We start from the raw sequence: 27,131 nt of genomic DNA on the forward strand, positions 1-27,131 counted from the left end.
TGCCGACGGAGTCCACGCTGGGAAGCTAGGTTGGCGCGGGACCCGGGCGGGCCAGGCTGGGAGGTGCCCTGGGCAGTCCAGCGGCTCGGCCGGGAGCAGTGACGGGAGGCCGGCGTGTGAGCGGCTTCCTGAAGAGACGGAGCCTCCGCCCGGGGTCTGCCGGCGGGGCGACCCGGAGCGAGCGGCCCTGGGTCCCGAGAGGGGATACCGGAGCTTCTCGGTGCCCTGGGAGCCGTGGGGACCGAAAGAACTGGGAGTGGCCCCTGTCGGAGAGAGGTGGGAGATCGAGGGAGGCCGGGGTCCGGGAGGACAGGGAGCGGAGGAGAGGCACCGAGTGGGGTGCGAACCCCGCTGAGAAGCGCAGTGGTCGGAGGAGGAAGGGGCTGCGGGGTGGAGACCTTGAACTAACTGCTCGGGGAGGGACCGCAGCGCCCTGCCCCCCACGGCGGGTCTGGGACTGGAGTCGGAACTGAAGACCCTCAGAGTGAAGGCTTGGAGCCATAGGAGTTGGCATCTGAGACTAGAGTAAGGGTTCAGGGGAAAGTGGGAGTTCCCCGAAGCAAAATGGGATGGAGGTAAGAGGGGAATAGTAGTTTCCCTGGAGGAAGGGAGTTAGTAGATCTGGGAAAACTTGCCCGGCAGTGGGCGAGTGGTCTTGTGGAAGCTGGCCAGGACAGTTGATTAACAAGGGTGCCAGCGAGGGCTTCCGAAAAGAGCAGAAATTAATTATACTAATATGCCAAGCAGGACCAGCGACACTGTCCTTAAAAGCAAGGTTAAAGTATCTTGGAGGCTAGGGCTTTATAAGTTACATTTAGGATTGTGGTGATATTATGTTCCCCCAAATATTGTGCACCCTAATAAACTTATCTGGGGTCAGATAACAGAACAGCCACTAGATACAGAGGCCAGAAAATGGTGGCGCACACACACCTTTAATCCTAGTATTCCAGAGGCAGAGATCTATCTGGATCAAAGCCGCACTGGAAACAGCCAGGCATGGTGACTCAATGCCTTTAATCCTAGGAAGTGATGGCAGAAAGCAGAAATGTATATAAGGCGTGAGGACCAGGAACTAGAGCCTTGTTAAGCTTTTAGGCTTTGAGCAGCACAGTTCAGCTGAGATTCATATAGATGAGGACTCAGAGGCTTCCAGTCTGAGGAAACAGGATCAGCTGAGGAATTGGCAAGGTGAGGTGGCTGTGGCTTGTTCTGCTTCTCTGATCTTCCGGCATTTCACCCCAGTACCTGGCTCTGGGTTTGTTTTTATTAATAAGAACTTTTAAGATTCGTGCTACATAGGATAACAGCGAAAAAGCTGGAAAATCAGGGTGTCAATAGGATGGGGAATTTGAGAGGAAAAGGGAAGGAGTAGTCTAACTAAAGGGGTGAAATCCGGACCTAATCAGAAAGAAATACTCATGAAGTGGATAGGCGTGCCCTGCTAAACTGAAAATAAAAATTCCTGTACCGTCACTCACCTGGTAATACTAACAGTTTTTTACTTAATGGGATTTAAATTGTATTCATTTGTTCATTCATTCATTCATTTTTGAGAAAGGGTCTCGTTCTGCAGCCATGGCTGGTTTCTATATAGACTAAGCTGGCCTTGAACTCACAGAGATCCCTCTGCCTCTGTCTCCTGAGTGCTGGGATTACAGGGATTTCAAAAAATTTATTATGTATTTGTAGAATTTTTGGGGCAGTGACTGGTGCAGAACTCAGTACTGGATTGTTACATAGGAAGAGCCGAGATTTTAAACGCAGTTGCTTGCTGGCTTGGTACAGCTTGGTTGACTCCATCTTAGATTTCTGATTCAGTAGGCCTAGGGGGTGGTCCAAGAATTTGTAGTTATCTCAAGTGATGCTTAATGTTCTTCCAGGGATCATACTCTGAGAACATCTTGCTTTAATGAATAGTAGTAATCAGTAACCTTAAAATACCAGGGTACCTCCCTATATTGCTGAAGAGACAGTAGAAACAAATTATGGTGGAAGGGGTTGAGAGAACATCTTATTATAAAGGGTATGGCACCCCCATACTCTGGATGATACCATCTTACACATGTTAGGTATGGGGTCTACCACTGAATACTAATTCTCCAACCCCAGAATAATTTTTGAGCATAGTTTTTTTTAATCGGGTTATGATTACTTAGTATAATAATAATAGTAATAATAATAATAACAACACCCTAGCTTTTTGGGTTTCAAGTGTGTTCTGTCATTCCTCGAGTTTTCTGTGGTTTCTGGGGGACTGCGCTAAGGTGCTCAGGCTTGTGTGAGAAGCACTCTACTGCCCAAGTTAGCACCCTGCCGCTCTAGCATTTTCCTGAGATGGGCAGACACAGCAACAGGGCCTTTCAAACAGGATTGATAATATTTCCAAATTCACAGCTGCTTTCTCTCTCCCTCTCATTTTCTAATGGGAAGGGCTTTCTCCCTCCCCCCGCATTTCTCCCACATTCATAAAGTCCATGGCACGATTCTAAGAACTGAGAACTGAGAACAATGAGTTTGCTGCTTAGCACCAGCTAAGATCTAGGGACTGAAACATATTCTCCATCTTCCCCAGAAGACTATGATGCCTTCTGTAGGAGACTGGGTCCACATGTCTTTTGGTAGTTCATTGGATTCCTATGGCTGATTATGTTTAGAGTAAATATTCAGCTCTCATGAGTTCAGATCTTGTCCACAATGGAATAAGAAACATAAAAAAGTGTTGCTGACATCAACTGAGTAGATCACAACTAAAATGAGGCAAATAAGACACTGCCTGTCCTGAGAGGTGACAATACTTTTTATGTCTAAAGTTTGTGACTGTGTACCATGTTGTATGAGAGGTTTTTTTCCTAAGAGACACATACATACATGCCTACTTGCCCCAGAAAGGAAAACAGCCATAGACCAAAGTAATGGTTGCTCCAAAGCCCAGCTTGGGGAACCAATGAGTTGTTATTGGGGTTACTAACAGAAGGAGGGTGAGGGGTCACTTTGGGGACAGGAATGACTTATGGGCAGCTGCATCACTGAAAAGCCCACCCCAACATGGTGACCCTGGAACTCTTACACATCTTGGAAGCAGCTTGACTGGTCCAAGTATTTCCTCTCCAGGGCTCAGCTGCTGGAAGTTTCCTCCCCCAGCAGTCCTTTACTGATCCTCAAGAGGCTGGGGAGGGGCTTTTCCAGACATGAGAGGTCTGTTAACTTCCTGAGTTTTCAGCCCCCTCCTGGAAGGAATGTGACAATTTTGAGAAAACCACTATACAATAACTGCGGATCAGAGGCTAGAGTTATGGAAAAGCCCATAGGAAACATAAGTTTGTAGGTATGAACATTAAATCTGTAAGTCTGAATAGAGGCCATGGAATTCCAGGGAGAAAATAAATTCCTGTGCTCTAACCAGGCAGAGAACCCTGTTTGGTGACCATATTGACTGTGTTGGGCTTTTAGGTCAGGGTCCCTCTGGTAATGCCAGCCTCTTGGGTAATGTCTGTGGGAACTCTGAGATGTCTGTCTGGAGGGCTTCTGTGTGGGGGTCTCTGGAGTAGTGTCATGTCTCTGGGAGATCTCTGCACTGTCCCTGAAGACAGAGACACACACTTGGGTGGCCATGAGTTACTGTAAGGCTGGGACACTGTGGCAGATCTCTCTCTCTCTCTCTGACATTCTCCTTGCCAGAACTCTGTGGAGTCAGAGGTGTGTTTCTGTGTCTTCTGGGTGGACAATTCTAGGAAGCTTGTAAAATCTGAGGATTTTTCTGTGGTCTAAGAATATGATGAAGGAATCCAACTGCTGCTCAGGCCACAGCTGCCAAGCAGCGCTTCCCCTCACACAGGTAGTGAGAAGCACCCTATGGACACTGAACATCCAGCTAACAGAGTTCATGTGCCAGGGTTACTCACCTGAGAAGTGAGTTTACAGCATAGGTTGAGGTATTGATGGACACATGTCCTGCTCCTTGCCCCTTTCCCTGCCTCCTGTCTGGGAATCAGAGAGCCTGGCTGCGGGCTTGTATTGTGAAACCTCCCTCATACTGAAAAGGCATAAGAACAACCTCCTATGTGTGCCTATGAACCTTCTCTTTAGTGCCCTTCCCCAACGCCATTATGCTGTCTCTGGTGTGGACCCTTAATTCTCCTCAGGCTATTGTCTACCTGCCAGCCCATGGCATGAATCACTCCTAATAAACTCCATACCCCAAACAATCCATTTCACTGTCCCTCTTGAGTTCACATCTGAGACCCTTCATGTGGTACTGAAGAGGTCCTGTTGACAATCTCCCTACGATTTCACCTGGTGACTGTGTATGACTTTGTGATAGATCTGTCCATGGTGTCTCTCTGTGAGACCTCTATATGTTCTGTGTGGAACTCCAAGAAATGATAGGAGGTCACTGGGAGGCTGCCTGGTCTCATGTGTCATGAGAGGTCCAAGGGGGTGAGGGGTCCTGTATGGCAGTCTTTCTGAGGATGCTGTGTTAGGTCTGAGACACTGAGTGGTGTGGTGGTATTGTGTTCCCCAAAATATTATGTACCCTAATAAACTTATCTGGGGTTAGAGAACAGAAAAGCCAATAGATACTTAGGATAGGCAGTGGTAGCACACGCCTTTAATCCTAGCATTCCAGAGGCAGAAATCCATGTGTTCAAGGATACAGCCAAGCATGGTGACTCATGCCTTTAATCCCAGAAAGCGAGCCTTTAATCCCAGGGAGTGGTGATAGAAAGCAGAAAGGTATATAAGGCGTGAAAACCAGAAACTAGAAGCATTTGGCTGGTTAAGCTTTGAGAGCCATTGGGATGAGGACTCAGAAGCTACCAGTCTGAGGAAACAAGACCAGCTGAGTAGTTGGCCAGGTGAGGTTAGCTGTGGCTTGTTCTGCTTCTCTGACCTTCCAGCATTCACCCCAATAACTGGTCACAGGTTTGGTTTTATTAATAAGAACTTTTATGATTCATGCTACAGAGTAGTATCACTTTGAGGGAATGGTTTGGCACCCAGAGGCCACCCAGTGACATCTATACCTTAGGACTGTGGGAAGTTTCTGAGGTTTCCCTTAGTGTCTCTATTAAAAGACTCTTTGAAAACAGTGAAGACTCTGAACTTTGTCACTTTTGTATGTTGTAAGATGTATCAACTGTCAGAAGTCTCTTTGGGGGTCTTTGTTAGGGCTTCAGTGTGGAACTTGTGGGAGTATTTCTGTGTTTTTGAGAGTGTGTGGGTGATGTCTCTGTGAGGGTCTTAGTAGAGGTCTGTGTGTGGGTTTCTGTGTGCATGCCTGTGGAGGGCAGGGTAGACTTCTGAGAATCTCTTTGTATATGCCAATAACAATCTTCCTGGAAGGGCTTTTGTGTCTCCGTGGCTTTCTCCCAGGGCCTTCACAGATATCATTAGTCACTACTGTCTGACTGTGTGGTTGTCTGCAAATGTCTGTGGACATCTGTGTGAATGTGTGAGAGGGTCTGTGAAGATCTCAGGAACTCTTGAATATCAAAGTCAATTTCTGACAGGGACTTAAAAGATGTGTATGGTTTCTGTGTTGGGGAAGTCTGTGAAAGTGTCTTGTTGAATCTCTGGAAAGATTTTGGGGGATCTCTTTCTGTAGATTTCTGCGTAGGACTCTGTAGCAACTTACTTCTGTTGGGTTCTCTGTGGAACTCTCTATGGAAACTTTTGGGGATCTCTGTTTTGATCCCTGAAGGTCTCTAGGAGTGGTTTCTGGAATTCTGGGATGTTTCTCAGTATGGATCTGTATCTGGGACTCTGTGGAGATCTCTTTGGGGGTCTGTCAGTGAGAATGACTGTAGAGGTCTCTGAGGTTCTCCAGGTCTAGGGTATGTCCATTATAGTTGACAGGGCTGACAGTGGCATAAGCATTCCTGCTGCCGCCTGGTCTCCAGTTGTACCATTGTCTCCAGCACTTGTACCCTGAGGACTCCTGGGACCCACTCCTGAGTCTTTGCTGGACCCAAATGTGCCTCCTGGGTTCCTGAGAGGACCCAGAAGTGCCAGCCTCAGTGTCCTGGCTTCACTCTGGCTTCTGGGACTACTGTAGAGACTGCAGTCATTGATGGGGGCCAACTGAGAAGAGCCTGTGGGTTCCATATCCACTCCTAAAGAGCTGCTGAGTATCACATGTAGTCTCGGGAAGTGTGCTGGAACAGGCCCCATGTCCATGTCCTCTACCTTGGTGGGACCTTCTGAAACAAGGTTTTCTACCAGCTGGAGCTGTTGACTGCCTTCTGTGAGGAACAGTGCAGGGTACCCTGGGAATTGGCTGCTCTTATATGCAGTTAGCCCACTTGTTTCAAAGAGAACAGAGACTGGGACAAGGAAACCTGGGGAGGAAGCCAAGTGAGGCCAGGAAGGGACCCTTTTGGCCTGCCCAGAGATCTAAAGAGCACCTGCACTTTGGACAAGTCCCTTCCACTGTGTGAACCAGCCCTGTGAGATGGCCTTTTCTGCTGCTCTCATGGGAAGGCAAGAGCTGGAGACCAAGAATGAGATGCTGTGTGGCCACAGTGTATCCCCTCAACCCTTTCAGGTGTCCTCCTTTCCCTTGGGAGTAGTGCTGGCAGTGTGTGTGTGCAAAGACCACCAGGCTGTGAGTGACACTCAGAATTCCTGATTTCTGGCCTTTCCAGCAGCCCGTCTCTGGAATTCAGAGGTAAAAACATGTAGCTTATTAGTCGTGCTGTTAGGAAGCTAAGCTTCCGCCCTTGCAGGATTTGTTTCAAGTCATTTTAAGCTAGAGAGCTCCTCCAGTTAGTGTTGGAGATCCTGGGGTGAGGCCAAGGTGAGTAGCTCAGACACTGATGTCAACGTCTGTACTGGGAGGGCTGGGGCTTCACCTGCATGTAAACTTTTAGGGTATCTTCATATTATATGGCCTCCTGCCTTGGTTCTATCCTTTTTATTTCCTCCCTTCCTCCTGAGGCTCATCATGCCCACAGTCAGATGGGTACTGTCTGTTCAGTGACCAGAAGGAATGGCAAATGACCAGGAGTCATGAGACTGTCCGCCACCACTCTGCAGCTGCCACATTCATGAAAAGTTGTCCATTTCATCCAGGCCACCATTCTGGCATTGAAGGCAGCCATAGGACAGGGTGACACTGCTTTGTCATCCAGGCTGAGGTGGGAGGGCCTGGAGAACTCAGCTTGTTGGCAGCCACCATTGAGGTGAGCAGGGGGGTCCCTAGGATCTCTAGGTCCTTTATTCCTCGGCAGGACATCCAGAGGTCATGATTGTTCTGCTTTGAACTTAAGGATGCCATACAACCGTCCTCATCATTGTGCCTACTTTGTACTCATGAAGACATTGAGCTGGTTCTCTGTTTCCACTGTACACAGTGACACAAAGGACAGTTTGGAGCAAATCAGGAGAAAGACATAGTGAGCTGGCTCTTAAGTTGGGGTCTTACAGGGTTGACTTAGCACAACACCAATCCTAAAGACTTCTTGTTTGGGTTGTGTGGTTGACTTCGCCAACCCCCCCCCCCAAAAAAATCCTAAATACTTCTTGTTTGTTTGGGTCTTTTAGTGTTGACTTAGCACTCTCCCAAAAATATCCTAAAGACTTTTATTTCTATAATTATAGTATAATTAACACTAACTACAGTGATGGACCTAAGAGTTGGTGATACCTCAAATGCCACTGTCCCTTCTCTGTGGAACCATTTCCCCTCCAGAAGCAGTACTAAGGTGGAGCAGATGCAGATATTTCCCTGTGGCCTAGCACTGCAGACATACTCTGCAGATGAAACATACACAGAGGAAGTAATACCTAACTTCGAAAATGACGTCATTAGCACTCGCAGACCATGTTCTTTTGGGGAAAAGTATTTAATTACTTTCTATAGTCCACTTCTGTAGGGGCAGTGCCTAGGACAGTGGACAGGGTTCCGTGGGACACGTGGTACCTGTGCCCTGTGCTGATAGGGCCTGGGTCGGGACACAGGTTCTCTGGACACCTGGGCCCAGTTACCATAGGGCATCCATCTGTCTGTAGAAGGTTGGCTGTGTGAAGGTTGCCTTTGTACCTTGGGGTTGGCTTGGTGAACAGAGCTAGTGTGTTGTTTCTTTGTTGTTCCTTGTATTGTTTCTGCAGTAGGAATCCTGTGGTGGCAGACAGGCCTACTCACTTGGGCTTGGGGTGGTTCTTGGTGCAAATTTTTCTTTGAGGGAGCACACAAATGGTGAACCCCCAACTTTTCCTCTAGAATCCATCCAACAGAGGTCATGAGGTCCTGTGCTTCAGCAACCTGTTGAGCCATGAATAATCTACTCGGGACTGACCCTGGGCTTTGGGTTGTAGCTGGTAAGGACTTCGCTTTTTGCAGGGAGTTCTCCTGTAATTTGGCTTTGGGGTTGAAAATTGACCTTATAAAGCTTTTTATCCTGTCCCCAAACTTCCCTGTTTCTTGGGAAGAACTGCATTTTTTAGTATTTGACCTGTAGGCTTGGACAGGCTTCATCCCTGAAAGACATGTGTCCTGCCTGGGACTTTGACATTCTTTTTTGTCAGTTGGAACAAACATATGGCTAGGCCATGTTTCCCATTGTTTGGTAATTTGGGGGACATCCCCTTCTCTTAAGAAAGAGTACCTGCCCTGGTAGATTGACTTGCTTGTAGCAGGCACATTCTTGAAGCTGGACTGGGAGGCTAGGGAGGCTCGGGAGGCCAGGATATCTGCAGCAAGGAGAACCTCAGGGGCACAGTCTTTATAGAATGATTCAGTAGCACAGTCCTGCAAGACAGCACCAGGGGACGAGCAGTGAAGTGTGCTCAGGCCTGAGTCTTCTGGATCCTGGGTAGAAGGGGATGGACTTTCACTGGGCTCCAGGGATTCTGAACCCCTTAGATGTTGATGGTTGCTTTCAGAGTTGGCCATCTCCCCAGCTTCCATGATGAATACACAGTCACAGGACTGTTCCTCCTCTTCCTTCTCCAGTTCCTGGATGTCCCTGCTACTTGTTGACTGGGATGCCACACTGATCTCCCGAACTGACACCCAATTGTAGGTATTGCTTAAAATCAGATGCTCTCTTTCCTGTGACTCATGTGCACCTTTCACTAGGCCTGGATTTGACTCTGGGTTGCCTGTCCAAGATCTAATAACCATATCATTGTGCCAGTCTCTGCCCACAAGACTTTGTGAGGTGGACAGAGAAGACATATTGTCTCCCTTGACAGTTGTAGGGGCCTCTGAGGGCCCAGAATTGTCTCTAGGTGGAGTCTCTCTCAGGAATCCGAGCTGGGAGGCAGAAAGAGGGTTCTGTGTGGAGGTTGTTTTCACTTTCTCGTCTGGGCCTTTCTGAAAAGATTCTCCCAGGACACTGGCCTTTTTTACAATAGAGTCATCTCTAGAGTCCCAGAAGGACAAAGAAGAGTCGGAGGGTTGTGGAAAGGGTAAAGTTGTAGCCTTGGTCTTGTTGAAAACATGTATAGTCTTGAGGCCTATGAGGGGCAGGCTCCATCTGTGTCTCACGAGACGTCTTGTAAGATGTGTTTCCAGCACCTTCTGAGTGCCAGGATCTAGGAAGGAAGGCCTACTAGAAGTTTTCCTGTAGGTGGTACAATCATTCAAGTTTTCAGGAGGGGCCAATGCATGGTCCATACATACTGCATGACAAATGCCCACATGCACCTTACTGTCCTTGGCCTGCCTCCAATTGCTGCTTGAGTCATTTTTTGGGGTGCCTTCTAGCAACTTCTTTCCTAGTCCCACTGGAGAAACACTTCGAGTGTCAGTTTTTGGGTGTCTCATGTGGCCACTTTCTGCCTCTGTCTTAGAGACAGCCCCGAGAACTTTGCCTAGGTAATCTTCTGGGCTCCTGTACAGATCATTTGTCAGATACATGCTTGGGTCCATCCATATTTGAAATATTTCTAGATCCTGTGATGAGACACTTTGTGCATGAAGGCTGCTTTCATCTGTCAGTGCTGAAGAACATGAGGTCCCGTGATTAACTTCTGCCTGACCCATCCCTGGGAGTTTGTCCTGAGACTTACTTGGATCCTGAGATAGCTGGACCTTGTGGGGGCACTGCCGTTGTGTGTAAGTCTCTTTTAAGTGTTGTTCCAGCTGCTGTTGGAGCCCGGAGTTAATGAAATTCCCCGGGAGGTGGACAACAGAACCCTTTCCCTGGGAGGCCCAAGTGTTGGAATTGAGTTGATGAAATGCTTCCTGTGACCTCTTAACTATGGGGGGTAAATCGCACTTACTCTCTTGGTGCTTCTTCAAAAGGTGGCGCTCTAGGTGTTGAGCAGCAGGTGGGATCATAAATTGGACTCTTGAAGCTCTAGGACAAGAAGCCCCATAATCCCTAATTGGAGGTGAATGGTCTGGTAGCTTTGGGAGAGAGGATGGGTCACAGCTCTGGGTTTGGATTCCATCCGCTGGTGGAGATTGGGACCTGGATAACTTTGGAGTCAAAGGTTGGGTTTTGACCAAGTATTGAAGCAAGGGCTTTGGAGAAAAGAGCTGTGGATGTACATTAGTCTGAAATAGTGTTGGGATGTAAGTAGAGAGTCCATTGAATAAGATGGAGGGGGGCTCTGGAGGGGAACCTGCCATGTTGACAGTAACCACAAGGGACTCACTGTGGAGAAAGGGGAGGCCCCAGAAAAGCTGGCTGTATTTCTTGTAAAAGAACTGCTGATGACCTGAAAATTGCTCTGATTTGCAGGTTCTGGTGGTGGCCTGCTGGCTGCTCCAGGACTGCAGCATATTGTCCATACATCCCAAGGCATGGTCACACCTTTCTTTGCCTTTCCCCTTCCAAACTTTTAGTTCAACCCTCTTTTGAATCTCAAGTTCCAGCCTCTCCTGGATGTCAGGGTTGATGAAAGAGGGCTTCTCTGTGTCTATCTGCATGTATGTGGGGCCTGTCCAGAACGAGGCCTTTTGGAGGCTAAGAAACAGATGGTCTTTTGAGGACTCACCATGTGGTGAGTTGGAGTGGCACCAGGTTTTGGCAGCTACCTGGTACCAGGAAGGGCCTGAGGTCAGTCTACTTGAGAGGTCAAGGCCTGGACTGGTAGAGGTAGGCCTGCTTGACTGTTTAAGGCCTGGGGTGGTTGAATTAGGCCTGCTTGAGTGGTCAAGACCTGGCATATTTGAGGGAGGCCTGCAGGAGTATTCCGGACCTGGGGTAGTTGAGGTAGGACTGCTTGAGTGGTCAAGGCCTGGAGGGTTATAAGTACCTCTGCTTGAATGGTTAAGGCCTTGGGTGGTTGAGGTAGGCCTACTTGAGTAGTCAAGGCCTGGGGTGATGGAGGTCCCACTGCTTGAATGGTTAAGGCCTGGAGTGGTTGAGGTAGGCCTGCTTGAGGTGTCAAGGCCTGGAGTGGTAGAAGTCCCCCTGCTTGAGTTGTCACGGCCTGGGGAGGTTGAGGTAGGCCTGCTTGAGTAGTTAAGGCCTGGAGTAGTAGTTCTGGGCCTGCTTGAATGGTTAAGGCCTGGAGTGGTTGAGGTAGGCCTGCTTGAGTAGTCAAGGCCTGGAGTGGTAGAAGTCCCCCTGCTTGAGTTATAGAGGCCTGGGGAGGTTGAGGTAGGCCTGCTTGAATAGTTAAGGCCTGGAGTAGTTGTTGTGGGCCTACTTGAGTGGTCAAGGCCTGGGGTGGTGGAGGTCCCACTGCTTGAATGGTTAAGGCCTGGAGTAGTTGAGGTAGGCCAGGTTGAGAGGTCGAGATCTGGGATGGTTGAGGTCCCTCTGCTTGAGTGGTTAAGGCCTGGGATGTTTGAGGTAGGCCTGATTGAGTAGTCAAAGTCTGGGGTAGTGGAGGTAGGCCAGCTTGATTGGTCAAGGCCTGGCTTGGTAGAGGTAGGCTTCCTTGAGTGGTCAAGGCCTGGGATAGTGGAGGTAGGTCTGATTGAGTGGTCAAGGCCTGGGGTGGTTGGGATTGGAGAAGGCAAACCTGGGAGAGGTGTGCTCTGTGAGGTCCCCAGTGTTTTCCAGTCACACCAAGGAGCCTTTGTGCTGGGATCTGGCATGGGTGGAGAACAAGCCACAGGATCAGGAGGATGACACAGATGGGAAGGTACCCGAGGTGGTGAATAACATCTTCCAGGAGTCAGGGTCTCTGGTGGCTGACAGGCACTCACGGAAAACTGTGACTCAGTAGAAGCTGAGGAATTCAGCAGGACAGGTGACGAGATTTTAGAATCTTTGAGCGAAGCAGAGGAAACTGCTAGGGACAAACTGGTGGCCACAGACTTCGCTGTGGGCTGACTAGGTGGCAGGTGGGCTTTGGCAGCTTCTGGCTTAGACGCTTCACCCGAGGCATCTTGTCCTAAGAGCTGGCAAAAGCTGACAGTTTCGACAAGCCTCTCTAGCATGCTGTGGAAGACAGGAGATATGATTGCAGCCAGGAAAGCTGAGTAGGGAAGGACCCTCGCTGCCCATCACAACCACTGGTCCACATCCTGCTTTTTACAAGACCTTGTTGTCTTAACCTCCAGGACTGTACTCATACGCCACCCATCCAGAGGGCCCCTATTCCCATGGTAACCTTGTGCCCTGGTTGGGGCTGATCATATAACAGACAAGAGGAAGGAGGAGCCAGACAGACCTGGAGATGGCTCACCTGTGCAGAAGGGAAACCAGTACCTTGTCCCCCTTGGGTTTCTTCCTGCTGCCTCTGTAAGCTAGAGATGGAGACTGGGTTATGGTGGGTAAAGGAGGGACCCGGTATCTAACCAGATATGGAGTGAAATGCCCCTTCAGTGGGAATGAAAAGTTAAACAGGAGTTCAGGCATGTGTGAGCAAGGTCAGATGCCCAAATGCCTTGAGAGCAAGACACATGTGGAACAGGACTATGCCACTGACCAGGCGTTTGCATTTCTAAAGATCTCCATTGGCTTTGAAATCTCCCTGTTAGGGGAGGGAAGGACCAGTGTTCTGAAAGGGGAAAATGTCTTAGAGAAGATTAACAACCAATTTGCCTCCAAATCCAGGCAGCATGGCACCACTTCCTCCCACACCGCCTCTCCCCAGGCAGCACCCAGTCCTGGCTGTCCATAGCTTCATTCTGAGCACAGAACCTCCTGGGAAGTGTCTTCAGTTACAGGTTCCTTCCCAGGAGCCACCTCCTCAGGGCTTCTGCAACACATTTGATGTTATCGCTTGGGGACCCGTGGATGAAGTCACCTCACCAGGGAAGGAAGTGGCCTACCTTTCATGGTCCTGATTTTCTTCCTGACCTTGCTGTACTCCCTCTTCACCACCTGACAGAGACAGACAAGTGTGTGTGTGTGTGTGTGTGTGTGTGTGTGTGTGTGTATGTGTGTGTGTGTGTGTGTGTGTGTGTGTTATCTCTTGGAAAACACAAATGGGGACTGTCTCTGTGAGATCCACCATGGATGTCACTGGTCAGTGTTCTGCTCAGGAACTAGAGGCTTAGCTCTGAACTACCAGCAGTGGCCTCCTGAGGCCGGAGTGACTCATGGCCTGGAGCTCATGGTTCCCTTCATATCAGCCCCACTGAGTCTATAAGCCTGTGTGTTAGAGGGAGACATAGGATCCAGTGCTCAGAACCTTTCCTTTCCCAGAGTTCCCTAACCGTCCCAGAAACACCATCCCTGAGCACCGAGTCACAGGGCTTTCTTCTCTCGGGTATAAGGGATGTGAGAGCAGACATCTTGGAGTCAGTCCACTCTCCCCTCTGCCCTACCTGCCAGTTCTCAAGAGGATGGGGTCCTGCTCTCAGCTGAGATTCCCCTGTCAGCCACCTCCCTATTTGATTTAGAAAGTGGAGCCTATAAAGGAGAGAGAGGGAACTATTTTCCATTGGTTTGGGGCTAAGGCATTCTTACCTTTTGGGTGGTGGTGTTTTCCACTGGTGGAGGTGAGCGTGAGTTAAGGTGGAGGAGGAGTAATAGGTGGAAGAGCCCCAGCCCACACACAAAGGCAAGGATCATGTCCATTGCCCAAGTAGTGAAGCTGGGGGTCAGCCATGAAGTGTCAACGCTTTCCAGAAGGAACAGAAAATTCTCCATCTGTATAGCACTGTTGTTCTCAGGTAACTGAATGCTGAGAGTTCTTTCTGGGAGTTTCAGCTGGGCCCAGGCCTGCATCACAGAGCCCCTGTCTCCTGTCACAAAGGGCTCCTGAGTGGGGGAGGGGAGGTAGGAAGAAGTGACAAGACAGTAACTCTCCATTCTCCAGCCTTCACAGGTTCCCCATCCTCTACAGCCTTCAGTTTCTGTAATCAATTCCACCTGCACATTCTGTCAGAAATAGAGGCTTATCCATGTTCTGTTCCTCCCCTACCCCCACAGAGAGGCTTGTCCATGTTCTTGGGCTTTTAAAACTTCCAAGCCACCTCCAGTGGCTTACCTCCTCCAAAAGGCCACACCTCCTGATCCCTCCCAAACAGTTCCACCAACTAGACACCAAGCCTCTGAAAGTTTATTTAAACCACCACATTTCACTCTCTGGCTCTCCATAGGCTTGTAGTGATATCATAAAGCAAAATTGACTTAGTCAAACTTCAAAACTCCCCATAGTCTTTTACAGCCTCAACACTATTTCAAAGTCCAAAACCTCTTCTGAGACTCAAGGCAATCTTTTAATTGTAACCTCCTATTAAAGCAAAACTCAAATTACATGTTTTGACATACAATGTCGAATACATATTCCCATTCCAAAAGGGAGGAAAGACGGTGTAGTGAGGAAATACTGGACCAAAGCAAGACCAAAACCCAGCAGGGCGAACAGTTCTACCAGCTGGGGACCAAGCATACAAATACATGAGCTTATGGGGGCCATCCTCATTCAAACCATCACAACAGCGGAATTTTTTACCCTGAGTCTATATAGCAAGTAGGGAAGAGCCTGCGTCTTCAGAATGTTGAGTCTTCTTACCTGTGCGAGCATGAAGCAGTTTCTGACTCCTTCAGTCACAGTGTTGTGCTTCTCCCCATATGGATCCTGTGTGTATTTTTGGAGTTTTATTTGAATACTTAATTTGGGGTAGTAGGATTTATGTTATCAATTTATTTATTTCATGTGTTCGTAGAAGGAGGAGGCTGCTTTTTATATATTAATATTTAAACTTTGTAGCTTTGGTATGGCCACTAATCCCTTCAGGATGTGTTCTTGTGGATCCTGTCAAGAGTTTCTGGCTGGACAAACTTGTTGTCTGCAAAAGAGAAAACTTCTTTTTTCCCTTGCAAATCTGCATGCTTTTTGTTTTGTTGTATTATCCCTCGCTCACTGACTGGGTTCCAGTGTGGTGATGAAGGAGCATTGCCTTTTCATTTTCATGGGAAACTCTTTGTTTCCCATAATCCCAGTGCTGTTGTCAGTGTTGTCCTTTGTCAAAGGGAGGAATTTGGTTCCATTTCTAAAATGCTGAGTGTTTGTGGCATGAATGGGTTGTTACATTTTCTACAGGCATGATCGTGTGGTCCTTCTTGTTTGTTGTGTGTTCCATTTCCATTTCTGTGGCTGTGATAAAATACCTGACAAAAATCAAGTTAGGAGACAAAAGGGTTTATTTGGTTTTATAGTTCTTGATTCAAGATCATCATTGTGGGGAAGTGAAGGCCAGAATTTCAAATAGCTAGTCACATCACATCCCTAGTCAAGAACAGAGGGAAATGGATACATCCATGCTGTCTGCTTGCTTGCTCTAGATTTCTCCTGTCTATAAAGTTCAGGACTCCTTGTCCAGGGAATGGTGCCACCACAATAGGGACTTCCCTTCTACCCCTGGGGCGTGTTGGGGGCAGGTGGGGGCAACAGCAGTAGGCTATACGTTTGAGAGTCTCTTGGACAGCCCTGGTCAGTAACTCAAAACAGGGCTTCTCTGTGGTGATATTTTGTGTGTGCTCTAACAAATAAAGCTTGTCTGAAGATCATAGGGCAGAGCCAGACCAGTGGTTCGCCATAGAGGCCAGGCAGTGGTGGCACCCACCTTTAATCCCAGCACTTGGGATCTCATGCCTTTAATGCCAGCACTAGAGAGGTTGAAACAGGAAGTGATATGGCTGTGTGGAGACAGGATCTCCCCCTTTTGGCTGAGGACTTGGCCAGGTCACAAGTGGCTGTGGCTTGTTCCTTTGTCTGTCTGGTCTTTCAGCATTTACCTTGATATTTACCTCTGGGATTTTATTAATAACAATTAGGATTTTTGCTACATCTGGTGTCCAACTTTTGGGGTATGAATTCAGGAAAAAAGTGCTTACCTTTGGTTTGCAGCCAGCACGGGCCGAAGCTACCCGCAGCTGGAGTCACAACCCCACTGGCTAGATTATCCCTTTTTTCCCCCCAAGCCTTCTGAGGGCGTCTGGGATTTTTTTTCTGTTGTAGCCTCTCTGTAGCAAGCTCCACAGGCTTTTGAGCTCCAAAAACCCCAGGAGTTAGCCACTTTTGCATGGTCCCCCATGCAGATCACTGTTTCTTATAGGCTGTTGGTAAAGTTTTGGGGGAACCATCTCTTCACGTCTGTTTCATTTTATTTGAAATGGGGAATGGCTGGGAATTTTACTCAAGGTCTTCCACAGGTCGCGTAAGGAGTTTCATCTACATCCTCACTGTTGTTGTTGTTAGATGTGCTCATTTTTGTTTTATGTGTATGTGTGAGTCCTGTATACTTGCTTGTTTGTGCACTATATGTGTCCAGTGATGGAGGAAGTCAGAAGAGGACTTCAGATCCTCCTAAACTGAGTTCGAGATGGCTGTGGGCTGCCATGTAGGTGCTGGGAACTGAACCCTAGTCCTCTGCAAGAGCAGTCAGTGCTCTGAACTGCTGGGCCATCTCTCCACCATCATCACCACCACCACCACCACCACCACCACCACCACCACCACCACCACCCCTATTCACCAAGGTTGGCCTTGGTTGGTTCGTTTGTTGTTGTTGCTTTTTAGACAGGGACACATATATCCCAGGTTAGCTTCAAATCTGTTGTGTAGCCAAGGATAACCCTACCTTTGCCTCCTGAATGCTGGAATTACAGGTATGTGTCAGTACGTGCACTTTACATGGTGCTGGAGACTGAACCCAGAGCTTCCTATTGTAGGGACTCACCCACCCACCCAGTGAGGCCCATCTCCAGACCCCAGGTTTGATTTTAATTGGGTTGCTTGTCTTCTTGGGTTTTCTGTTTTAATAGATATTTGCAGCCATAGATATGTGGTAGCATGTACCTATAGTTCCTGCACTTGAGAGCCGAGGCAGGCAGATCTCTGTGAGTCTAAGGCCAGCCTGGACTTGATAGTGAGTGCCAGGACAGCCAGAGGTACATAGTGAGACAACCTCCAAAAAGGGAAAAAAAAAAAAAAAGAATTCTAAAGTTCTTAATTCCAGGTCAATGAGATAGCGATGGAATCTTTTCCATAATCATCACCCAGAAGAGGATCCGGGCTTCAGGTAGAGTACCTGGAGTCCCGCCCGCCTGCAGTCACAGATCCCAGTCGTCACGTTATCTGTGGCCGCTGTAGTTTGGAGCCATTTCCCCTGTGCTGCATGACTTCTCCCAGGGAGCTGTGAACACACACCTGGGAAGCCACAACAGGTTACTTCTGACAGGCCAAAAGCATGTTCCCCCAAGCCTAGCTTACAGAACCAGTGGGTTTCTTGGGGTTCATTACAGGCACTTGGGTGATTCAATGGCACCTGCATCTCTGAAAGCCCAGAACAGGTGACAGCAGGTAAAAAGTGAACCCTGGAATCCTCGGCATTCTTTGCTGGCAGCTCCACTGAAGAGCCTGCTCCAGCACCAGCAAGGGTTAAGGCTCACCTTAGGGAGGGGAGGGGGTTGTAAGTTTCATGATCTTCCTGAGGTTCAGGAGTTTCTCTCTTCCCTCCAGGAGGAAACTTGGGAGCAAAGGGCTACAGAACACCTGGTAGAGCCCACGTGTGAAAGGCTGGCTGACTAGCCTGTGGAGCTGTAGGGAGGCGGTGGGACCCTGAGGAGGTGGAGGAGAGTGGAAGGAAGGTAGATCAGAGGGCACAGTCTTGGGACATTGGTACTCAGCTCCCTCCCCCCACTTCCATACACTGTTAGAGGAACTCTTACAGTGAGGTACTGTGGTGTCACAGGCCCAAAGATACAGGGACAATCAACAAGGAGTAAAAGCTATGAGCAAAAATAAACCTGTCTGCTGTGGATATCATTCTGTATAAATAAAACACTGATTGGCCAGTGGCCAGGCAGGAAGTATAGGCGGGACAAGGAAAGAGGAGAATTCTGGAAAGTGGAAGGCTGAGGCAAGGAGACACTGCCAGCCTCCACCATGACAAGCAGCATGTGAAGATGCTGGTAAGCCATGAGCCATGTGGCAAGGTATAGATTTATAGAAATGGATTAATTTAAGATATAAGAACAGTTAGCAAGAAGCCTGCTACGGCTGTACGGTTTGTAAGCAATATAAGTCTCTGTGTTTACTTGGTCGGGTCTGAGCGGCTGTGGGACTAGCAGGTGAGAGAGATTTGTCCTGACTGTGGGCCAGGCAGGAAAACTCTAGCTACAAATGGTGCCCAGCGTGTTGGCAAGAGTTTCCACCTAAAACCTGAGTAAAAAGATACTAAAACGGAGCTAAAAACAGTTCCTAGTTGTCTCTTTCAAGTTAGCGGCAGCCTGCGTGTTTGACCTACTATCTTCTATGGTGGGTTCCTGGCGTGCATGCTGGACCTGCAGTATGGCCAGAATGAGGCCTCTGCAAGTGGCACATTAAGCTGTGTGGTGGATTTAGCCTTTGCTAGTACAAAAAAAAAAAAAAGAAAGAAAGAAAGAAAGAAAGAAAGAAAGAAAGAAAGAAAAGAAAAGAAAAAAAAAGAGGCTTCTGGGCTACATGCTGCTTGGATAAAAGCATAGACCCACGATAGCTCCCAGAGCTGGCGGTAAACATACCACTGCCATGTTGGGAAGCTGAGGAGGACGGAGCCAGCAGCCACAGCGCCATTTCAGTCTTAGAATGCTGCCGTTTAAATCAATAGGTTCAAGGTAATATAAAAAATAAGCCACGTAAAGATGACTATCACACAGAAAATCTGGATTATGTTCTCTTTGATATTCGTAACTGAAGAAAAATATTTGATCATAAAAGCTGTTGAGTTAAACCAATATGGATATTTTAAAGTACCTTGACTTCAAAATTTGGATGTAAGGATATGTTGCTTTGGAAAGGAGGCTCTGCTTTTGTTTCCACAGAAAGACAAAGGCTATGGATTTGTTCCAGATTAAGATACATCAGGTTTGACCAGCCAAGACCCCCTGAAAGGTCTCCGATGACACCATGGTCCAGATGATCCAACATCCAGAATGGTTTGAAGGCAACTGGCTCAGACTATACAGCCTCATGGACTACTCCATAATCCTAAAATTTTCTTTGTGTCCCCATAAGATACAGCACTCCCCTCCAGCAGAAAGTAGTAAGAGAAGCTATGCCCAAATTCCCAAATTATATGTAATTTTACTATGTTAGGTTAAAACCTTCCTTTTTGAAAAGAAAGAAAAGGGGAAGTGCTGTGGGATGTTCTGTATGGCAAATGTTTTGCTCTGATTGGTTAGTAAATAAAACACTGATTGGCCAGTAGTCAGGCAGGAGGAAGTATAGGCGGGACAAGGAGGAGAAGAATTCTGGGAAGTGGAAGGCTGAGGAGAGAGACACTGCCAGCCGCCACCAGGACAAGCAGCATGTGAAGATGCCAGTAAGCCACGAGCCACGTGGCAAGGTATAGATTTATAGAAATGGATTAATTTAAGATATAAGAACAGTTAGCAAGAAGCCTGCCACAGCCATACAGTTTGTAACCAATATAAGTCTCTGTGTTTACTTGGTTGGGTCTGAGCAGCTGTGGGACTGGCAGGTGAGAGAGATTTGTCCTGACTGTGGGCCAGGCAGGAAAACTCTAGCTACAACACACAGAAACTCTGTCTCAAAAAACCAAAACAAACAACAACAAAATACAAAAACCATAAGAATAACCCTGGGAGGAAACAATCTGAGAAAAACCCCTAAAAGCTGCTCTCCATGACAACTGATGCAGCCTCAGTGCTGAGCAGATGTTCAGACGAAACAAGTGGTGGGGTGGGCTGACACAGCTTCAACCAGGAGGCAGCGGCGGGCAGACCCAGTTTGGGTTTTCGTTTTGTCTTACTATTTATTTTACTCCTCCCCACTCATCAGCTAGGTAACATGTTGACACCCCAAGTTTTGAGGGTGCTCACAATGCTGCAAAACCCAATCCTCATACCTGTGGATCTCAGGGGACCTGGAATCCTGTTTATTTATTAAAGATTTATTTGTTTTTCTTCATGAGTTTTTTGCCTGCGTGTATATCAAGGCACTTCATGCATACCTGTTGTCTGAAGAGGTCAGAAGAGGGCATCAGATCCCTTGGAACTGGAGTTAGGGATGGTTGTGAGTGGTCAAGTAGTTTCTAGGAACTGAACCTGGGTCCTCTGTAAGAGCAGCCAGTTCTCTCAGTCACTGAGCAATCTCCGGCACATGGATCCTTGAATTTCAAAACCAAAGTGTAATAGGGAACACGTAAATACTGACTGGAAGTAGGGCTGAAGTACATGTGGAAATCGTCTCATTTGTTAAGTACGATAAAGGTACCGCGGTTACAGAGGTAAGGTGAACTTCTCCCTTTATATCCACAAATTCTTTACCCTCGGCTTAAAATAAAGCAGATTGAAAAAAAGGATTGAACTCACCCAGAAAGTTTCAAAAGCATAGCTAAAGCAGGCCCCAAACACCAGTGTCCAGCCAGGAGTGTTGTCCCTTTGCTTCACATGTGTGTTTTGGTGAGTCCTGCTGGCAACAGCTGCAGTATGTGTTTGAGCATGTGTAGATTCAATCTTGTCATCCTCTAGATGACTATCTAGATGTGTGGAGAGTGCGTAGGCTCTGTAACTTGAGTTTTCATGTTCTTCTATGGAGAGCAGAGCACTTGGGCTCTGTGACTTGAGTATCTGGAGTCTTCTATGGAGAAGAGGTCATGTGGGCTCTGTGACTTAGGTGCTCATGGTCTTCTATGCAGAGGAGAGTGTGTGAGCTCTGTGACTTGAGTACTCAGGGTCTTTGTCTATCTCCAGGGTTGTTCTAGAGTAAATGCCTGATAGACACTAGGGGACAGCTGTGTCTTATTTCTTGGGTGACATGTCATAGAGTCTGTAACCCACTTTATAATGGCACAGAAAATATGTACATAGCCCTGTGTTATCAGAAGAAAAATATATTAAGACATGAGAATATTGCCAATAGGTTTTTGTTTGTTTGTTTTAAGAGTTTGTGTCTTTCTTGTAAATGTTTACAAAGCTACTTGTTTTCTTGTTTGTTCTTAGGCTTGACCAGGCTATGTCTTTCCCTTCAGCTAACACTGGGCTCACCGAACAACTGCCCTATTGCTTCTTGTTGAACTGGAGTTGTTTGCACACATTCAGCTTTCCCCTGGAGGGAGGATTTGTACTCTTTTTTTGAGACAGGGTTTCTCTGTATGGAAGCCTTGACTACCCCGGAACTTGCTTTGTAGACCAGGGGTTTTGTCTCCAGCAGCAGAAGAGGGAGACAGGACAACACGGGGTGGCCAGAGTGGGCACCAGGGCAGCAGAGACCTTTTCATGCGACTGCCGGTGTGAGAGCACGAGCAGGTGCCATCTAGACAGAAATCACTCCAGCCCTACAGCCCTTCTGATCGTGTAGCACAGCCCACGCTCTGCACTGAGCTTTACAACCGGGCAGCTGACAGTGCCTGGAGTTTCCGTCCATCTGCGAGGACTTGGGATTCTGCCCCCCGCCCCCCAACACCCCCAGACAAGCCAGGCATTACTTATGACAGCAGATATGTTCCTGGAAATCTTGGTGCTGGTCCATTACACAGCTCAGCACTCACCCAGGAAGCCTGGTCCAACATAAAGAAAACTCGAGTTTCTTGTGTGGAAACTCCCCAGGACCACACGGAGTGCCCAGTGCCTGGTAGTACTGAAGCAAGTGAAGACCAGAAGGGAAAGCTCCCCATCAGGAGAGAGGGAGGCAGCCTTGTGTCTGCCAGAACCAGAGTGCTCACACACTGTCATCTGCACTTGAAAACAAATTCAAGAAAAAACCCCTCACCTCTCCTTTTTTGGTCACTTCAGCTTTTCTCTGGTGGCTTTAAAAACGTCTTTTCTTCCATGACACACTAGGAAAGGCACTTTTGGAGCTGCGGCATAGTTATAAATGACTCCCCCACAACTGTTTTTTATTTCCTTTTTGTTTCACTGACTGAGAATGTAAATTGAACTCCAGGGCTATTGTGCTTTGTTCTGCCTCTCTGTGGAAATGTGTTCCGAATTAAAGTCCATGGGTAAAGCAGAGTAGTCCTGAATGTGGCCCTGCAGGTTTTGAACGGCCCCCAGAGCCAAGAAAAGACAGAGCACAATTTTATGAGGCCCAGATGGTGTGGTGGGTGTCGCGGATGTCTTTATGTGGGGAGGTCATGGGTTCAGGTTCCATCTGGAGGGAACTCGGAGGGAGCCCTTCATATCTAGGGAAGAGAGATGGGTGCTTGGGCAGGAAATGCAGCCACCTGCAGGCTCTGCATGCTGCCTTCCTGGCCCAGCCTAGCATCCCCACATGTAGCTGTGGAGAAGAGGTTGAGGGGCTGAGAACAAAGGGAAGCCATCAATTCTGTCCCTGCCACCTTCTGTGTCCAGCCGCTGTGTTGTGGAGATTCTTGACCAGCTTTTCCCGTGCTGGCTCTGGGGAGTCAGTCTGCTCTCTCATCAACTTACTCCTGAAGGAAGTAGGACTGATTTTACATCAGACCCAGCAGGAATGTTGACTTTTTAACATTGGGAGATGATGTTGTCAAGTTCAAGTTGGAGATCATGTAATTAAGTAACAAAGTTTTTAAAAAGTAGCAAAACCAAACAACCAACCAACCAATCCCCCCCCCCAAAAAAAACCTCATAATGTTGTAAGTATGTTTATGATTTGGGGCCATATTTATAGCTATCTCTGGTTGCGTGATGCTGGTGCAAAGGGTGGGCATGCCTGCTTAGGCCATCAAGACATGGTGGTCCTTAGAGAGGGAACTGTCAAAAGGAAGTTGTTACTCTGCTGCATAAAGTGGGTACAAATGCTTCCTGGTGACTTGGTTTGATTTGGCTGGAGAAAAATGTTGATATGACAAAGGTACCATTAATGGCTTTATGGTCACACTTAATTCATGTATGCTTCTTCCTCCTCCTCCTCCTCCTCCTCCTCCTCCTCCTCCTCCTCTTCTCCTCCTCTTCTCCTCCTCCTCCTCCTCCTCGCTTATCCTTCCTCTCCTCCTCCTCCTCCTCCTCGCTTATCCTTCCTCTCCTCCTCCTCCTTCTCTTCCTCCTCCTCCCTTTCCTCCTCCTCCTCCTTTTCCTCCTTTTCCCTGCTCCTCTCCTCTCCCTCATCCTCCTACTTATCCTCTGTCTAGGCTCTAATTCACAGAGATCTACCTGCCTCTGCCTCTTGTGTGATAGATTTATTTACTTATTTTGATTTTCCAAGAAAGGGTTTTTTTGAATAGTCCTGGATGTCCTGTAGTTTGAACTCAGAGATCCATCCGCATCTGCCTCCTAAGTGCTGGGATTAACGGTATGGGCCACCACCTTGTAGCAGATTGTTAATGAATTTTTTCTGACAGTAGTAGCATTTGAATCCAGGGCCTTGCATCGTCAAGATAAGCAATTCTTCCACTAAGCTATATCTTCAGCTCTAAAGTGCCACCATGCCAGAAGGGGCATTAGCAGGCCAGAGCATGGCAGACATTGCAGACAGATTTTGCCATGTGTGGGCCTGCTAGAGCCCCTTCAATGCCTGACTCTTTTCTTTTTTTAATTGGGGGGGCTCTCAGTGGATAAAGCAGTTGATGAGCAATCCTGAGGACCAGAGTTTGTGTCTCCAGAACCTATGTAAATGCCAGGCAAGCATGGCATCCATCTACATCCCAGCCCTCAGTAAACATAGACCGTGGGGCAAGTTGGCAAGCTAAATCAGCTGAATTATTGAGCTCCAGGTTCAAGTGAGATCCTATATCAATATAACATGAAGAGAGATAAAGAAAAATATTTACATAAATCTCTGGCCTCTGTATGTGTGTGCATACATGTACACACACTCACATACATGTGGATGTGTATATGTACACACACATACACATAGACACATATGACTAAAACTTTGCTGGATATGGTGGCACACATGTAATCTCAACACTTGGGAGATTAAGACAGGATTGAAGTTTGAGTTCAGCCTGGGCTACACAGTGAAATCCCAGCTCAGAAGCAAACACAGCCTAGCATGGTGGTAAATGCTGGCAATCTCAGCACTTGGGAGGCAGAGGCTGGAGAATCAATTCAAGGTCTGCAAGTTTGAAGCCAGCTTGACTAGCTTGATCTACATAATAAGTTCCAGTCAAGCCAAGGCTACATAGTAAATTATGACACAAACCAACAAACAAAAAACAGCTTTAATTGGTGTAAAGCACACATTATCTTAAATGCACCATCATAACTTAGTAAATTGGTTGGAAAAGGTGGGTTTTGCAACTCTGTGGGTTTGATGTCCTGGGTTTCGGCACTAAAATGTTAGTAAATTGATTGCTGAAACTGCAAGGAGACATTTCAGCCCTGGAGGGTGAGGTATCCCAGACACCTTGAGCTACTCAGAACAAGAGCTCTGCCCTGAAGGTGTCCCGGAAACCTGGAGCTGTTTAGCTCAGCTCTGACAGCTGGGATCGCAAAGAAGCAGCCCAAACTTGGAAGGGAAATTTTTCTGACTTTTCAGGAGAGTCAGGCCTGGAACTGCTTCAGCAAGGAAGGGTATCCTGACTCCGGGAAAGTCAAGATATACCTGGTGTGATGGGGGAATAGTCTCCCCGCAGGACACAGCAATCCTGCTCCTCTCCTGGAGAGCTCCAGTCTCTGGCTCAGTGTTACCAGCTCTCTCTTGCTCAATCCACTATGGAACATCTTAGCAAGGTTCTTCTGTTCAGCTCCCCCTTGCTTAATCCACTATGGGATGTCTCAGCAAGGTTCTACTGTGCACCAGTGAATGAAGGTCTTCCCCAAAACTCTTTTGAGAAAGATTTATTTGAGAAGGAGGAGTCCAGGAGAGTAGCTGCCTCTACCAGGGTAGAGAGAACAGCTCCCAACTGACTGGGCAGGGTGGTTTATATAGGATGTCTAGGGGGCAGAGTCAACTGTGATTGGTTGGTTTTTTTCTGCCCAGGGATTGGCCAGTTTTGTGGGCAAGGTGCAGAGATGGCTCTGATCATAGCTAAACTGTGTTTTTCTCACTGGCCTTACTTAGCTTTTTGACACTACTTCTAAGTCCAGGGCACATTTCATTCACTGACTCTGATTCTAGGGGCAAAGAGTGTTTCTTTGGTACTGGTTTCAGAGTCAGGGCATGTTTCCTTGGTTCATTTCTCTGGCTCAGGTCCCAAACACAGGCTGTTTTTCTTCCCTGGTCCTGGGCCCTAAGGCCAGGATTCTGCTGTCCTGCTCTGTGATTGGTTGGTTTCACAAGTCAGCTGGACAGGGGCAGAGATGGCTCTGATCTGAGCTAAACTGTGTTTCTCTCACTGGCCTTATCTGAGTGATCCTTCCCTAATTCTGGGCTCCAGGGTCATGGTGGGTTTCTTTAGCCAGCCCCTTTTCCCTACAATAACCATTTTTAAAAGATTTATATTATTTTTATTCATTTAAATGTGTCTCTCTGATTGTGTGTATACCTAAGTGTGGTCCCCTTGGAGGCAAAGCCTTTTCCTGTAACTGCTCCTTTATAGTTGGCTCAAATGGTCCTTATGCAAAGATGGCAGATGTTGGCCAGTGTATGCTAGCCTTTGCCCATGCTGGGGAGTTCTCTGTCCTCACTCCACCTATGCAAGGGAAGGAAAAGCATTTCTCATACCTTTGGGAGAAGCCAATGGCATTCCACCCCTGCACACGCTTTGGAAATAACAGGTTGTCCAGGATATAAGTGTGTATTCCTCCGCCATCCTCAGATCTGCTTGGATGGACTGGGTAGATCTAGGGAGGAGAGGAAGGAAAATAAACCTCAGAAAGTAGAGGCCTGGGGATGTGGCTCAGATTGTAGACTGGTTGTCACAAATCCCCGTAGGCCCTGAGTTCTGTCCCAACACTACACAAACTGGGTCTCAAGTAGCCCAGGCTGCCCTCAACTCACTCTGTAGTTAAGGTTGACTTTGAGCATCTGATCCTCCTGCCTCCACTTCCTGAGTGCTGATTGCAGTTGTGGGGCACCATGCCCAGCTTACTATTTATCTTATTTGTCAGTTTGTTCAGTGTTGGGAAAGGAGAATACTTTATGCTGCCCCTGGCCAGTCCAACAAGGAGCTTGTGAACATCGTGACGCCATATATTTTGCACGTGAAACTGCAGGAGACAAAAGGGTCTCCTCCTTACTATTAAGGTTCCAGCATGTGGTCTATAAATGTATGGTAGACAGATTAATGGGAGGGAGGATTCCCAAAGTTATTATTGAAAGCAAAGTAAGCATCCCCAATCCTAGAACGATCTGGAAGCTTCTATGCCCCCACTGGGGATGGGGTCAATAGGGAGGAGGATGAATAAACTTGGAGAAAGTTGAATGGGTCCCCAGAAGGCTATGTGATTATCTAGGTGGGTGTTAGCTCCAGTCTCCTATCCTGAATCCAAGTTAGTCCTCTGTGGTTGGTGGGATCCTCAGGCAGTGGGCCCATGATGATGGAATCCCTTGGTGGGGTTTTCTTAGGCAGACGAGTTCCTGCATGGACTCTTCCTCAAGTAACCTCAGTGGAAACTCAATGGGCAAAATTTGGGGTGGCTTTTCCTCAACTTTTTCAAACACAGCTCAGCCAGCTTGCGCAATCATGTTTCTTTAAGTTTCTGCTGAAGTCAAGGGCAGCTTTTAGCCAGCATGAGGTAGCTCTCTTGTTATCTGCAGCCCACATCTCCTTGTGTTTTAGAGAACAAATAAACTCCTACCTCAGCTTTCTTGGGGGTGCTGTGGTTTCCCCGAGGAGAAGCAGCCAGATCACAGATGAGTGGTGGCAAGTGCATGGCAGCTGCTTGGACTTTGACCTGAAGCTTCAGGGGGAAGGACCCATCTTCCATGAAGCCATCTCTTTGTCCTATATGTAC

At 47.7% G+C, this 27,131-nt stretch overlaps 1 protein-coding gene across 4 annotated transcripts in view; it reads right to left on the reverse strand.

Moving 5' to 3' along the window:
- Window positions 1-7,828: 7,828 nt before the first annotated feature.
- LOC131910949 (spermatogenesis-associated protein 31E1-like) overlaps window positions 7,829-27,131 on the reverse strand; it is a 39,423-nt gene continuing 20,120 nt past the window's right edge. The window contains exons 1-4 of one of the 4 annotated variants that reach the window (XM_059262929.1): window positions 13,824-14,085; window positions 13,184-13,235; window positions 12,595-12,655; window positions 7,829-12,347 (exon numbers count right to left, since the gene is read on the reverse strand). In XM_059262929.1, coding sequence (XP_059118912.1) covers window positions 7,859-12,347; window positions 12,595-12,655; window positions 13,184-13,235; window positions 13,824-14,084 — 4,863 coding nt within the window. In that variant the 5' untranslated portion in view covers window position 14,085 and the 3' untranslated portion in view covers window positions 7,829-7,858. Of the gene's footprint in view, window positions 12,348-12,594; window positions 12,656-13,183; window positions 13,236-13,823; window positions 14,086-27,131 lie in introns of those variants that run through there. The other 3 variants (XM_059262930.1, XM_059262931.1, XM_059262932.1) reach the window with 3 other exon arrangements.

The sequence above is a fragment of the Peromyscus eremicus genome, chromosome 5 (assembly GCF_949786415.1).
Source record: "Peromyscus eremicus chromosome 5, PerEre_H2_v1, whole genome shotgun sequence".
Lineage (NCBI taxonomy): Eukaryota > Metazoa > Chordata > Mammalia > Rodentia > Cricetidae > Peromyscus > Peromyscus eremicus.